Source organism: Tupaia chinensis, unplaced genomic scaffold, assembly GCF_000334495.1.
Source record: "Tupaia chinensis unplaced genomic scaffold, TupChi_1.0 Scaffold000146_1, whole genome shotgun sequence".
Taxonomy (NCBI): Eukaryota; Metazoa; Chordata; class Mammalia; order Scandentia; family Tupaiidae; genus Tupaia; species Tupaia belangeri.
In genome coordinates, this window is record NW_006159616.1 from 12,932,469 (window position 1) to 12,945,902 (window position 13,434).

The window sequence follows — 13,434 nt, forward strand, 5'->3', positions numbered from 1 at the left end:
GGGGAGGCTCCAGGATGGGTGGGGGCCCGAGGAGGGGGTGTCACCAGCAGCAAGTGCAGCCCAGGGAGCTTCTGCTTCCCTCTTCCTTAGGATAAATATTTATAGGTTCATTTGCCGTCTGCCATACACACTTGGCTGCCTACCTCCTGGTAAAAATAGTGCAAGCTCCCCACTCCTGCCCTCCCCCTCCCCATCCAGGGCAGGGGACAAAGGGGACCGAGTGAGGCCTGTCCCCTGTAGGCCGGGTGGAGAAAACCTGGTGTCTTGGAGCCAGCTGGCCACCCTAGAGGTGGAGTGGGACAGCGTGATGGTGAGGGGTCCTGTTGCTGAGCTGTGAGGCAGATCCCCACATTGATGCTGGGGGACTTGGGTGTGGGCAGCACAGACTTGGGGGTGTGGACAGACATGGGTGCTGTAGGCATCCGACCCAGGGAGGGGTTCAAGGCCCTGAAGCAAGGCAATAGGACTGAGAGGACTGGGAGGAGGTGAGCAGCCCTACCTCTGGGGATGGGATGGGCTAGAATTATCCAGTCCCCTCTGGGCCACTTGAGCTGTACATGCCAGCAGCTGGCTACACGCAAGGATCTGGCTGGGGCCACTGGACATTGTGTATGTCGGGGAGAGCTATCTGTGTGTAGAGTGGAGGGAAAGTCAAGTCCGCTTTGGGACGAGGCCCCTGGCAGACAGTGTGGCCATTCCTGTCTGGGTAGGCCCCTCTGACCTTCCAGGCATGTCGCTCCATTATACTGAGAACTCTAGTGACCAGAGACAGGGCAGCAGAGCCCACAACTCAGACACGGCCTTCTTGTAGTAGACTCGCACTTTGATGGAGGAGTGTGACCAGGTGCAGACAGTGGGAGCTCACTACGTGGATGGATGGACAGATGGACAAGTACACGTGGAGCCAAGGAGGCAGAGGTTGAGGCCTACTCTAATCCCCTGAGCTGTGGCAGAGCTGGGTGTGGGTGTGGGTGGGGGTGTGTTGAAGGGATAGTGGACCTCCCTGTCCCTGAGGGGTCACTGTGCATCCACTCTTGGTGCTGTGGCAGGCCCAGGCTGTATGGTGGGTGGACTGCCATGTGCCCTCAGAACTCTCAGGGGAGTCTAGTCAGGGGCAGACCTTGGGCCACATGGCCATGCAGGAGGCAACGGCACTCAGGTGGCCTAGTTCAAGTTTCCTGCTCTTGGTGTCATGCTGGCACGTTCAGGGATTAGGCGCTGTAACCCCAGCTTCTGGGCTTTCCCCTAGGGATCTAAGGAGCCCCAGTCTGATCCAGCTGGGACCAGCCAGATTTTCTGGGCTGTAGGAGCTGGCCAAGGCAGAGGATGAGTGAGGTCCTGGCCCAGGAAGGCTTGTGAGGAGCTCTGTGCTTGGACGGCCACTACTGCGACTTGGGGAAGGAGTGGCAACAGGAAATGGCCAGAGAGGCCAAGGGGGGCTACAAAGAGCCAGGGAAGACCTGACGGGGAAGGCTTCGAGGAAAAACAGAGGCTTCCGGGAATGCCCCGGTGGCTGGGAGAAAAGGAGAAGCTGTCTGCCCCCTGGTGAGCAAAGGTTGCAGTCAGGGGGGCCCAGAGACTCATCCTGGCAGAAGGGCTGCCCAGGGTTGAGATGCGTGGTGGGAAGGGGACCAGCCACACACTGCTGGGCAGCAAGGCAAGAGGTGTGCACAGTCTGGGCCCTGGCCTCAGCTGGCCCACCCCACCCCATCCCTGGGCATGGGCGCAGAGGGATGCTCACGGGGGAGGAGAGCTGCAGCAGTGCAGCGCGGTCGCTTGCCAGGTCTCCCCATGACCAGCCCCTAACCTTCCTATGCCTCAGTTTCTGTGTGTGTCAAAGTTTGTAGCTCCTCACAGAGGAAGTACTTAGGGCCAAATCAGCCCAAGAAATGCTTCCAGGCACCAGGTGCTAGAAAGAAGGCTGCCCCTTGTATTTGAAGTCATTCATTCATTCATTTGCTCATTTCCAGAATACTTTTTTTTTTTTTTTTTTTTGCTATAGGGTGCCGTCGCCATAGAGAGTCAGAGAAAGGGAAAGTAAGAAATCACCCTCCCCTTCAGGGTGATTTCAGTCTCTTCTCCATTCTTCTCCTGGGGTTTTAGGCAGGCATGAACACACATACACCCAATTTGATTTTCAAGCCGCAAGGTCCGGGACCTGAGCCATAGTCGGCCATATGGGAATCCAGCACCTTAATCACCATACCACCTTCTTGCCCTGACAAAATGCCTCTTGAACCACCTGCCAAGTGCCAAGCACTGTGCTAGGCTCTGAGGATAAAGTGATTTGCATGTGCAGCCCTGGAACCGGCACATCAGGCAGTCTCAGGGCAGCTTGACTGAGTTGTGATCCATCAGGAGACCTGTGGCTCAGGGGATGCGGGGCTGTTAGGGTGGGCAGGCGGGCTGCACACCTCTGACCTCTGTGCCCTTTCAATCCCACAGCTGAAGGCACCCGGTGCTCCGACCCACCTGCCGGCAAGCCCGCAATGGCAGCCAAGCGCAAAGGCGGCCTGAAGCTCAATGCGATCTGCGCCAAACTGAGCCGCCAGGTGGTGGTGGAGAAAGGAGCAGAGGCAGGCCCCCACACCGAGGGCAGCTCACTGCAGCCCCAGGACAAAGAACGCAGTGGTCCCGAGTCGGGGGTGGCCCGGGCCCCGCGTAGCGAAGAAGACAAGAGGAGGGCAGTGATCGAGAAGTGGGTCAATGGAGAGTACAGCGAGGAGCCAGCACCCACACCTGTGCTGGGGCGGATTGCCCGGGAGAGCCTGGAGCTGCCACCTGAGGGTGTCTATATGGTACAACCCCAGGGCTGCAGTGACGAGGAAGACCATGCACAAGAACCCTGCAAGGATGGCAGCATCCTGGAAGAGAAGGACTCGGATGGGGCAGCTTCCAAGGAGGACAGCGGCCCCAGTGCCAAGCAGGCTTCAGGTGGGCATCTGGCCTTCAAAGAGAGGGTGAAGGCCGGGGCAGGACACAGCCCCCTGGGGAGACCCAGCAGGGAAGGGGCAGTGAGTCCACAGAGCCACACCCTCTTCCTCACTCCTGCTGCAAATACAGCTCCTCATGTAAGCCAGTGGGCACTCCTGAGGGGTGTGGGGGACAGCGGGAGGAAGGGATGGGGTAGAGAAGACAGCTTCCCAAACCTGCAAGCAGAGGGGGACACAGGGCAACACAGGGGGTCTTGGGTGAGGATGGAGGGAGGGACAGGGTGGGTTGGTGACTTGGTCATCTGCAGAGGGACAAGCCTGTCGGAGCCATAGTACCTGGTCACCAGTGTGCACAGCAGTGGTCAGCACGAGAATGACACGAGCTCATAGTCTGCAGATGCCATTTCTCAGGGAGGGTTCTCTGAGAAGCCTAGAATAGGGCTGTCCTCACACCCCTCCCCAGCCTTCTCTTTCCCCGAGCCTCTGTCCCCAGCCTCCCAGCCAGGACTCCTCAGGACCACGAGGCTCGCTGGCCAGCCAGTATCTCCCCTTACAGCCAGCTGCTTGGACTTGGTCCTCTGGCTGACCCCGTTCCCATGAGATGGCTGCGGCCCGCTTTGCTTGTGTCTCCTTGTCCTTAGGACTCAGAGCAGAGCGAGTTCCTGCTCTAGGGACGGGCTGGCCTGGGGTTTCAGGAGGGAGGTCACCTGGGTTTGGAACCTCAGGGTCTGTGCTTTTTCTCTGGGCCCACAGCCTCGTTCCCCAGCCTGTGCCTGGTGCCCTGAGCCTCCCCTGCCCGCTCCCCTAGCCCCTTCCCCCTGCAGTGAGGGGCGCATCTCCTCCCTGTGCGGGGAGCCCTGCGCAGCCACATAATTATGCATATAAGATATAAACAGAGCTGTTTAATTATCCTTCGCCACATCAGTGACAGAGTAATTAACAAACATTGCAAGATCAATGAGGAAAAGTGTGACCTTCAGTTTCCTCTGATAGGAAAAGCCCTTGCCGTTCCCAGACACAAGGTGATTATGCTGGGCCTGAGGAGAGGAGAGGGACAGGGAGGTCCACTGTCCCTTCAACACACACCCCCACCCACACCCACACCCAGCTCTGCCACAGCTCAGGGGATTAGAGTAGGCCTCAACCTCTGCCTCCTTGCCTCCTGGGCAGTGGAGAATGGGGATGGCAGGGGACAAGGTTTGAACTGCCGGTGGCCTAGTGGCCCCAGGCCATGCCCCTGAGTCCTGATCACTGGAGAAGCCAGCCGCCCCAGCCACCCACCGTGGGCTGGGCCCCAGGGCTCAGGAATGCAGGCCTTGGGCTGCCTCTGGGACCCCCGCCTGGCCCCCTCCCTGCTCTGAGCTGCCTGCCCTTCAAAGCCTTCTGTTTCTCTGCCATATATAGCGAGGACTCAGCTGCCTCCAGCTATTTATTTCCTTGGTCCCTGAGCCACTGAATCCAGCAACTAGAGCCCACTCCTCCCCGGCTGGGCCCCCAACCCCATGTAGCTTGAGATCAGGATAATGGCTAACCTGCTGGTCCTGGCCCAGGGAACAGCTGTCTGTTGGCTCCTTGAGTCACTTTGCCCACTCTGGGTGCCAGGTAGCTGCCTGTGACTGTCACCTCCTTACCTAGTGGGGTTCCTCTCCCCCAGGACTGCTGCCCTGCCTCCCAGGAGCTCAGCCCTTCCTTCCGTGTTCTGCTAGGCCTCCTCTCCTGCCCAGGCCCACCATGCTCCCTCAGACCCCCTCAGGTGTACCCTGGGAATCTCAGACCTGGGTTTGGGTGGGGGTCAGGAGGAGACCCCTTCAGCCTGGGGTCCGTTTGAATGGGGGTCAGGAGAAGAATCCTTCGGCCACACCTTCTCTAGCCTAGGGCCCCACCTTTCAGAGTATGCCCAAGTCTGGCTCCCGCAGGAGGAGAGAGGACGTGCCCCGGAGCTATGCGGGTCTCGCTGTCCTGATTCCAGGTGTAGCACGTGGTGGGTGTTTCGGGTGTGTTCAGGGAAGGGTCGTCGTGCTTGTGTGCTCTGGGCAGTCAGGTGTCTGCCGTGGGAAAGCTGTGCGTGGAAGAGGGATGTCCGAAAAGAAAAACTTCAGCATGCAAGTGGGATCATCTTCTGGTTGTCCTCTTGGGGAACTGGGTTGGGGCTTGGGAGGTTGTGCACATGTATATGTCTGTAGAGTTGGGGAAAGTAAGGCTGTGAGTCCGAGTGTGTGTGCGTGTGTGTCCAGGGTGTGTATGTACGTGTGTGAAAGCATATGTAAAAGAAGTGTAAGTCCGCTTGTGTGAGTGATGTGTGGCACGCGTGATTATCCCGGTGAGGAGGTCTCTCCAGGATCCCCAGGTGCCCTGGGGTGGAGGCGAAGTGGGAGCCCACTCAGGCCTGCTGCCCTGGGCCCACTCGGGCTGGCCTGTCCCACCTGCCTAGGCTCCAGCTCTCGCCAGGTTACCTTCCCTTATGTGTGAGCACAAGTGACTGGAGGGTGATCGGGGAGTTTGGAGGACTCATCTCTGTTGTAGATCTCTTTCTCTCACTTTTTTATTTTTAATTTTGTTATGGGGTGTGTACTTGCCAGAGAGCAGAGAGAGACACAGGTAGGAGTCTGTGAGGAAGCCTCTCTCCCGGGGGTTGGCCACGCCACGGTCCCCTCTCCTCCATTCTCCTCCTGGGATTTGGGGCACACGTGCACACATGCCCAGCCTGTTTCTCAAGCCTTCAGGTCTGGGACTCAAACTGTGCAGTTGGCCATGTGGAATCCAGTGCCTGAACTACCATGCCACTAGCTGGCCCCAGGGTATAGATCTTGGCTACCGAGCTCTACATGGGCTCATCGCACGGTCCCTGGCCCTGCTCAGCTCTGTTGTCTGGGACCATCAGCAACCCAGAAAGGCTTGAGAAGACCAAGAGACTAGGGCCTGGGGAGCCTTGGGGCCAGCTCTGCATCTATCCAGAGGACTCATTTGTGAGGGTCAGGGAGAATCCTCCAGGAAGTCCCACTCCTGTCCACGCCCGGAATGTCCTCCTCAGTCCCTGGCTCCCTCCTGACGCCTGGCCACAAGTCTACATCCCTACCTGTTCCCCAGCCCCTGTTCTCAGTGTCCCCCACCCCAGGAGGCAGGTTGGGATCTGGCCTTCCAGTAAAATGACTTCTCTTTCATATTAGGCCAAGGCGAGAGAGCGGAGACATTTATGAAACTTTGTTTAATGTACTGAAAAGCCATCGGCCAGAACATTTAGGAAATTGATTTTCCTGGCATTGATGAACTCGTTTTATTTTACCCCAGTATTAATTACTTTTTTTTAAAACAAATTAATTTAAGAGTCGTAAAACCTAACAAGTGAGCCAAATGTCCATAGATCATGTCCTGCTCCGCCCCTCCCAATGCTGGTCCCCTCCCTCGATGGGTGGGGGCACCTTCTGTCCCTCCTCCCCTGCTCCTCTCAGAGGTGACCTGCCTCCCTCCTCCCCTGTAGGAGAGGCCTCCTCGCTACGGGACTACGCGGCCTCCACCATGACCGAGTTCCTGGGTATGTTTGGCTACGATGACCAGAACACAAGGGACGAGCTGGCCAAGAAGATCAGCTTTGAGAAGCCGCATTCGGGCTCCACCCCTGAGGCGGCCACCTCCTCCCTGCTGCCCACGTCCGACGACACTCTCAGTAAGCGGGCACGTTTCTCCAAGTATGAGGAGTACATCCGCAAGCTCAAGGCCGGTGAGCAGCTCTCCTGGCCAGCCCACGGCACCAAGGCTGAGGAGCGGGCAGGAAAGGAGGCAGTGGGCCCCCTGCCCAGCCTGCGGCTACCCAGCAACACAGCACATCTGGAGACCAAGGCCACCATCCTGCCCCTGCCGTCACACAGCAGTGTCCAGATGCAGAACCTGATGGCCCGTGCCTCGAAGTACGACTTCTTCATCCAAAAACTGAAGACGGGCGAGAACCTGCGGCCCCAGAATGGGAGCACCTACAAGAAGCCATCCAAGTATGACCTGGAGAACGTCAAGTACCTGCACCTCTTCAAACCCGGGGAGGGTAGCCCTGACATGGGCGGGGCCATCGCCTTCAAGACGGGCAAGGTGGGGCGCCCCTCCAAGTACGACGTCCGGGGCATCCAGAAGCCAGGCCCCGCCAAGGTTCCGCCTGCCCCCAGCCTGGCTCCTGCACCCCTGGCCAGTGTACCCAGTGCTCCCAGCGCCCCTGGGCCAGGGCCCGAACCATCTGCCTCCCTGTCCTTCAACACTCCCGAGTATCTGAAGTCAACTTTCTCCAAAACAGACTCCATCACTACGGGGACCGTCTCCACCGTCAAGTAAGGTGCTCCCCACCCCGCTGCCACCGAACCCTGGGACCAGACTGGGCGGGAGGCCCCTATCTGACTTGTGCAGCTCACGCCATGGACACATGTGCTGCTCACACCTCACGCATATTCACCGTGCACCCAGGCGCATGCACACACACACACAGGTGCACACACGTACTCCTGCGCCTACATAACCACTCGTGTGCCTTCAAATGATGCTCCTCACTGTTCATGGACCTGGACACGCTGCCTCTCTGTGCACACTCACATTCTCACACCCCGATACTGGTGCGTTCTCTGTTACCCATGGCAGGCTTCCTCTGCCTGCTGCCACGAGGGCCAGATGCAGCCCTGTGGTTGGTTGAGAAAACGCCACAGTGGGTTGGGTGCAGAGGTCCATGCTGGTGGCCCAGGCTCCCAGGCTCAGAGCCTGGGCCATGGGGGAGGCAGGAAGAGAAAGGAGGAGGCTGGGGTGAGGTATATACACTTTTCAGCCTTAAACTGGGGACAGGGGCATGGCCTAGATGGGAAATGGTCAGTCTGTGGGGCTGAGCAAGGTGCTCCTTCCACCACAGTGCACCTCCGGACCCTGAGGTGGGCCATGACCCAGAGCAGAGCCAGCTGCTCCTCTGGCAGGAGGTGAGGAGCAGCTCCCTAGGCCCAGCGGCACTTGCTGAGTGCTCTTCTCCCCTTGCCTCTGCCCTCTTCAGCTGGCAGCTCCCTATTTGCCCTGTGCACTCAGGGCCCAGCACCTGGCTTCCACGGCTTTCCCCCCAAGACCAGGCCTGAGACAGAGCCTCCAGCCTCATCTGCCCTCGCCAGAGCTGGGCTCGCCGAACCTCTGCTAGGCTTCTGCCAAGGGACTCTCAGCCCCACCCGGAGTGCTTCAAAATCCTCCAGAGCAAAGGAAAGAAGAGCCAGGGCCCCAGGGCAGGGAGCTGCCCACCAGCTGCTCCTGGGGCTTGAGGCCACCCCCTGTCCGCTAATCGGCTGTGCCCTGTGTGTCTCTCACCAGGAATGGATTGCCCACAGATAAACCAGCTGTCACCGAAGATGTAAACATTTACCAGAAATATATTGCCAGGTAGGCCTCTGAGGAGGATACTGCCATGGAGAGAAGGTGGGGGAGCCGAGAATGCCTGGGAACCACGAAGCCGCCATCTGAATCTGACCACCGGCCAGGGTGTCTGCCTCCTCTGCACCCCACTTCTTCTGCCCCTCAGCCCCTGCACACCCATTGCAGCCCCGTCCCCCAAGTGTGGCCCAGGCCACCCAGTCCTTAGGCATCTTGTACCCCAGGGAGGGGCCTGATGGCATAACCTGGCTGTAGGCAGATGCCGCCGCCTCCACAGTGGCCTGGTCCTGCCCTCCCATGGGGCCTGAGTATGGTGTCCAGATCTGCCCCTTTCTGCCCAGAAGGCAGGAGGACCGGCAGATAAAGAACCTGCTCAACACATCCCCTGTATCCAGCCCCTCGCGACCGCCGCCTGCTGGGGCAGCCCCGGGCAGGGCCCACTGATCTGAGTTTTTCCAGCCCTCTGTCACTACCTTCCTGGCCCCTCTCTTAAGCTTTGCTCTGTTCCATCTTTCCCTTATTATTATCGTTATTATTAGTGCCTCAGCAGATGGCCCTTTTGGCAGCTGCAGCTCCTATATCGATTGGCAAGTTTTTTCCTTCTTGGAGGAGGGTTTCTCTCACATCATCTCTGGAGGGGGGCAGGCAGGCTGAGACTGAGTGACCACCTTCTCTGTTGTCGTGGTGTGCCCTCCCCAGGGCTGGCCATCATTGTGGCTGTGAGAGGCACACCCCACAGCATCGCAGCCTACAGCAGGGATGGGCTTGCCAGGAGTGGGCAGTGGCCAGGCAGCACGGAGCTCCTGGCTGTGGAGTTGGCTGCAGACGAGCTTGCTGCCTCGGGAAGCCAAACAGATGCTGTGCTTTAAAAATTCATAGCTCTGGACTGTTTCAAGTGTCAGGAAAGCCCAGGACAGAGAGAGCCCTTGAACACCTCTCACCCACAGAGCCCCTGGCTGGGTCCCCAGCACCTGGCAGAGGTGGGCCACTGTGGAGGCTCGTGCCTTCCCCTCTATCCCAAAATACCTTCCCTGTTGGTCTCTGCTCGGGCTCTTGGCTGCACCAGCCTCTTCCTCCCCACCTCGGTGCTAGACCGGTTTGCCTCACCTGACACCCACTCCCAGGAAGGATGCCGCAGGCTTGCAACTCGATGGGCCTGGGATTTGGCCTTTGAGGCCCCTGCCCCACCGTACCTCATACAGAGCACAGGGCCCTGGGAACCCCAGTGGTACTTCCCTAGGGCCTGGGTGCAGAAGAGGCACTACCCGGGCCACGCCCTAGAAGAGTCTTCTCTGAGGCTGGCACCCAGAGCGGGGCCTGACCCCACCCTCCTCTCTTCAGGTTCTCAGGCAGTCAGCACTGCGGCCACATCCACTGTGCCTACCAGTACCGCGAGCACTACCACTGCCTTGACCCCGAGTGCAACTACCAGGTACGGCCATGTAGGGATGGACCCACAGTGCCTGCCAGGACGGGCCACCTGAACTTAACCTGAGCAAGCAGAAAGCCTGGAAAACCCACCATACCCCGATTCTTGCAAAGTAGCTAGTAGAATCTTGCACCATTCACATCCTCATGACAGTCATTCAAGCTCCCTTTCGTTCCGGGTCTGACACACACCGAGGACCCTGCTGGGCGGCCTATGTACCTTATCTCATGTACTCTTCCTGTGACCTTGTAGTTGGCATTATTGCCCGATTTTAAAGACGATAAAGTTGAGGTTCAGACAGATCGATGTTTATTTCCAGAGCCACCCCCTGCTGAGCACTGGGCTAGTGAATGAGGTGGGAGTTTGGGCAGTCTGCCCAGGGCTGCTCCCTCCGCTGGTTGAAGAGCCTGGCCTGACCCAGCCTGAAGGTGTGCTGGGCAGAATGAGCTGTCACTCATCCGAGCTTCTGCTGTCAAGGCCTTGCCGATTCATCTTGCTCCTGGGCATGGCTGTTGGGAGCCTAGGGGCGGTCAGGGAAGGGTCTGTTGGTTCTTGAACCTTTGGAATTGTTCCCTCTGAAGGCCAGTGTGCCAAGAACTGGCCTTGGGCAGCCTGGGTTATTTATAGGGAGACCTGAGGGCCCTAGGGCCATGGCCTAGCCCAGGTGCTCTCTGCACACGGGGGCTGGGGAGTCCCGCCAACTCGGCACTCTCTCTGACAGCGGTTCACAAGTAAGCAGGACGTGATCCGGCATTACAACATGCACAAGAAGCGCGACAACTCCCTGCAGCACGGCTTCATGCGCTTCAGCCCACTGGACGACTGCAGTGTCTACTACCACGGCTGCCACCTCAATGGGAAGAGCACCCACTACCACTGCATGCAGGTGCCCGCCCGCCCTGCCCTGGTGCGCAGGGAGCCTGTGGGGCTGATCTGCTTCAGGCCAGGCAGCGCCAGGACCTCGATGCCCACTGTACTTCAGATCTCTGTCCCTCCTACCCCCCACTTCCAAAAGTGGGGGTCCCCGTAGGGGGCATGACCCAGTGGGCAAGAAACCTCCCTTTGTCCCGGTCCAGGGCTGAGTTCTGGGGGCTCTGACTTGGGGAGTGTCTGGTGGGCCGGGGAGGGGCCTTTCCCATGGCCATACTTGGTGTGGGTGAAATTCAGTGAGCTGTTTATACAGACCGACATTTTTCAGGCTTTAACACCAAGAGCAGCATTGCAAATGATTCCTGAGGAGGTTTTTGTTTAATTCTTTGTTTTAATGCCATGCAGAGTCTGGGCTTTTTCAAGGTGTCAGGCCCAGGAGGAGCGACTTTGGGTTGCAAATAGCAGCCGCCTTGCCTCCCCCGGTATTTGTCAGGGGTTGTTATGGCCTCTGTGAAACAACCTGGGCCGTGAGGAGAGGGGGGCTCACCCTCTGGGCTCTGAGATGGTGCAGACACTGGCACGGCCCTGCTTTTGAGAGTGCTCAGATTCCACTAGTTTTTACTCAATATGGCAACGTTGCCTGCCTGGCCCAGCTAGGGTGGGGTGGGGTAGGAGGGCCCCGTGCCCAGGAACCATCCACTAAATAAGTCCCTGGGCTAAAGGTAACCTCCAGGCCTCCGAGGTCCAGTCCCATCCATCCCCTAAGACCTTTAAAGGTAGGGCCACCGACCGGGTCAAAACCTACCTCCTGTGAAGCACTGCTCCCTCACTGTGCCAGCAAGGGCCGGGATGTCTGCACAGCAGGGTCAGGTCACTCCCTGGGGCCTGGAGCAGATGCTAGAGGATGTCTATTTCAGCTCCTCTGTTGACCTTCCAGGGTCCCCCATTTGCTATTTAGAGGCATCAAAGCTCCCTTAAGCAGGGAGGTCCAAAGCCCCCACGACACCCAGCAGCTCTGACCTCGGCCCGAGATACCTGGACTCAGTCCCCTGACTGCCATTCTGGCCCATCCAGGTGGGCTGTAACAAGGTGTACACGAGCACCTCCGACGTGATGACCCATGAAAACTTCCACAAGAAGAACACCCAGCTCATCAATGATGGCTTCCAGCGCTTCCGAGCCACCGAGGACTGTGGCACAGCCGACTGCCAGTTCTACGGGCAGAAAACCACACACTTCCACTGCAGGTAAGCAGGGCCCTGCCGAGGAGGCTGTCTGGGCTGGAGGAGGGCAGAAGGCAGGGAACCAGGCCCATGGCCAACTGAGGGCCAGCCTGCCTCGGGAGAGGGACAGGAGTTGGGGGCTGCCCTGCCTAGGTCTTCCCTTTGAGACCATCCTTAGAGCCACAGTGGGAGTGGGGCAGGGCCTCCTCTGGGCCCCACGGGGCCCCGTGACAAGTTCCCAATATCCCACCCAGGCGCCCCGGCTGCACATTCACCTTCAAGAACAAGTGTGACATCGAGAAGCACAAGAGCTACCACATCAAGGACGACGCCTACGCCAAGGATGGCTTCAAGAAGTTCTACAAGTACGAGGAGTGCAAGTACGAGGGCTGCGTGTACAGCAAGGCCACCAACCACTTCCACTGCATCCGCGCCGGCTGCGGCTTCACCTTCACTTCCACTAGCCAGATGACCTCGCACAAGCGCAAGCATGAGCGCCGGCACATCCGCTCCTCCGGTGTGCTGGGGCTGCCGCCCTCGCTGCTGGGCGCCAAGGACACGGAGCAGGAGGAATCGAGCAACGATGACCTCGTCGACTTCTCTGCCCTGAGCAGTAAGAACTCCAGCCTGAGCGCCTCCCCCACCAGCCAGCAGTCCTCCGCATCCCTGGCCACCGCCACCGCCACCACCGAGGCCGTGCCCAGCACCACCAAGCCTCCCAATAGCAAGATCTCGGGGATGCTGCCCCAGGGTCTGCCTGGCTCCATCCCCCTGGCGTTGGCTCTCTCCAATTCAGGGCTGCCTACCACCGCACCCTATTTCCCCATCCTCGCGGGCCGTGGGAGTACCTCCCTGCCTGTGGGTGCCCCCGGCCTCCTGGGTGCCATGTCTTCTGGGGCAGCAGTTTTGGCAACCCCCGACACGCCAGCTCTGGTCGCCTCGGGAGCTGGTGACTCGGCCCCAGCTGCTGCTGCCTCTGTCCCAGTGCCCCCGGCCTCCATCATGGAGAGGATCTCTGCAAGCAAGGGCCTCATCTCGCCCATGATGGCCAGACTGGCTGCGGCCGCCCTCAAGCCCTCTGCCACCTTTGACCCAGGTGAGCAGGCTGGGCCCTCCCCAGGAAGTAAGCACCTCCCTGACCCCAGTAGCTCCTGGGTCTCAGGTTGCAGAGCAGGGGTTGTGGAAGAGGTGTCTGTCCAGCCTCTGCACCTGAGTCTCCTGCCTGCCAGCCCCACCCCTGCCTGATGTCTGCCTCAGCCCTGTTTATTTTCTGCTTGGGCTCATCTCTCTGGTGGACTCATTATGGCGACTTGTTCAGTTTTCCCCTCTGTAAAGTGGGACAGTAATCCCTGCCTCCTGAGGTGCTTGTGCATTCCAGAGGCGTCTGGGGGGTCCTTCCCTCCCTATCTCCTCAGCCTCCCGTGTCACAAGTCTAGCCTCTTCTGAGAGCCATCCCAGAGCCCCACTTTCCTGGGACTCCCCACTCGGGCCCCTTCCAGTTGTCATAGCAGGGGGCTCATGAGCCCAACCAGTGCAGGTGGCTGCACCTCACAGCTGAACGGCCCTCCAGGGAGAGCTTGAGGGACTCTTCCAGGCTCCT

The 13,434-nt window shown here is 59.1% G+C and overlaps 1 protein-coding gene across 2 annotated transcripts in view; it reads left to right on the forward strand.

The window, feature by feature from the left end:
- The window catches only part of CASZ1 (castor zinc finger 1), a gene marked incomplete at its 5' end in the record, with an annotated part of 48,860 nt that overhangs the window by 26,488 nt on the left and 8,938 nt on the right, over nucleotides 1–13,434 (forward strand). For both annotated transcript variants that reach the window (XM_027770636.1, XM_027770637.1), the window contains 7 exon segments: nucleotides 2,446–2,934; nucleotides 6,412–7,246; nucleotides 8,253–8,321; nucleotides 9,654–9,744; nucleotides 10,463–10,627; nucleotides 11,686–11,858; nucleotides 12,089–12,930. In XM_027770636.1, coding sequence (XP_027626437.1) covers nucleotides 2,446–2,934; nucleotides 6,412–7,246; nucleotides 8,253–8,321; nucleotides 9,654–9,744; nucleotides 10,463–10,627; nucleotides 11,686–11,858; nucleotides 12,089–12,930 — 2,664 coding nt within the window.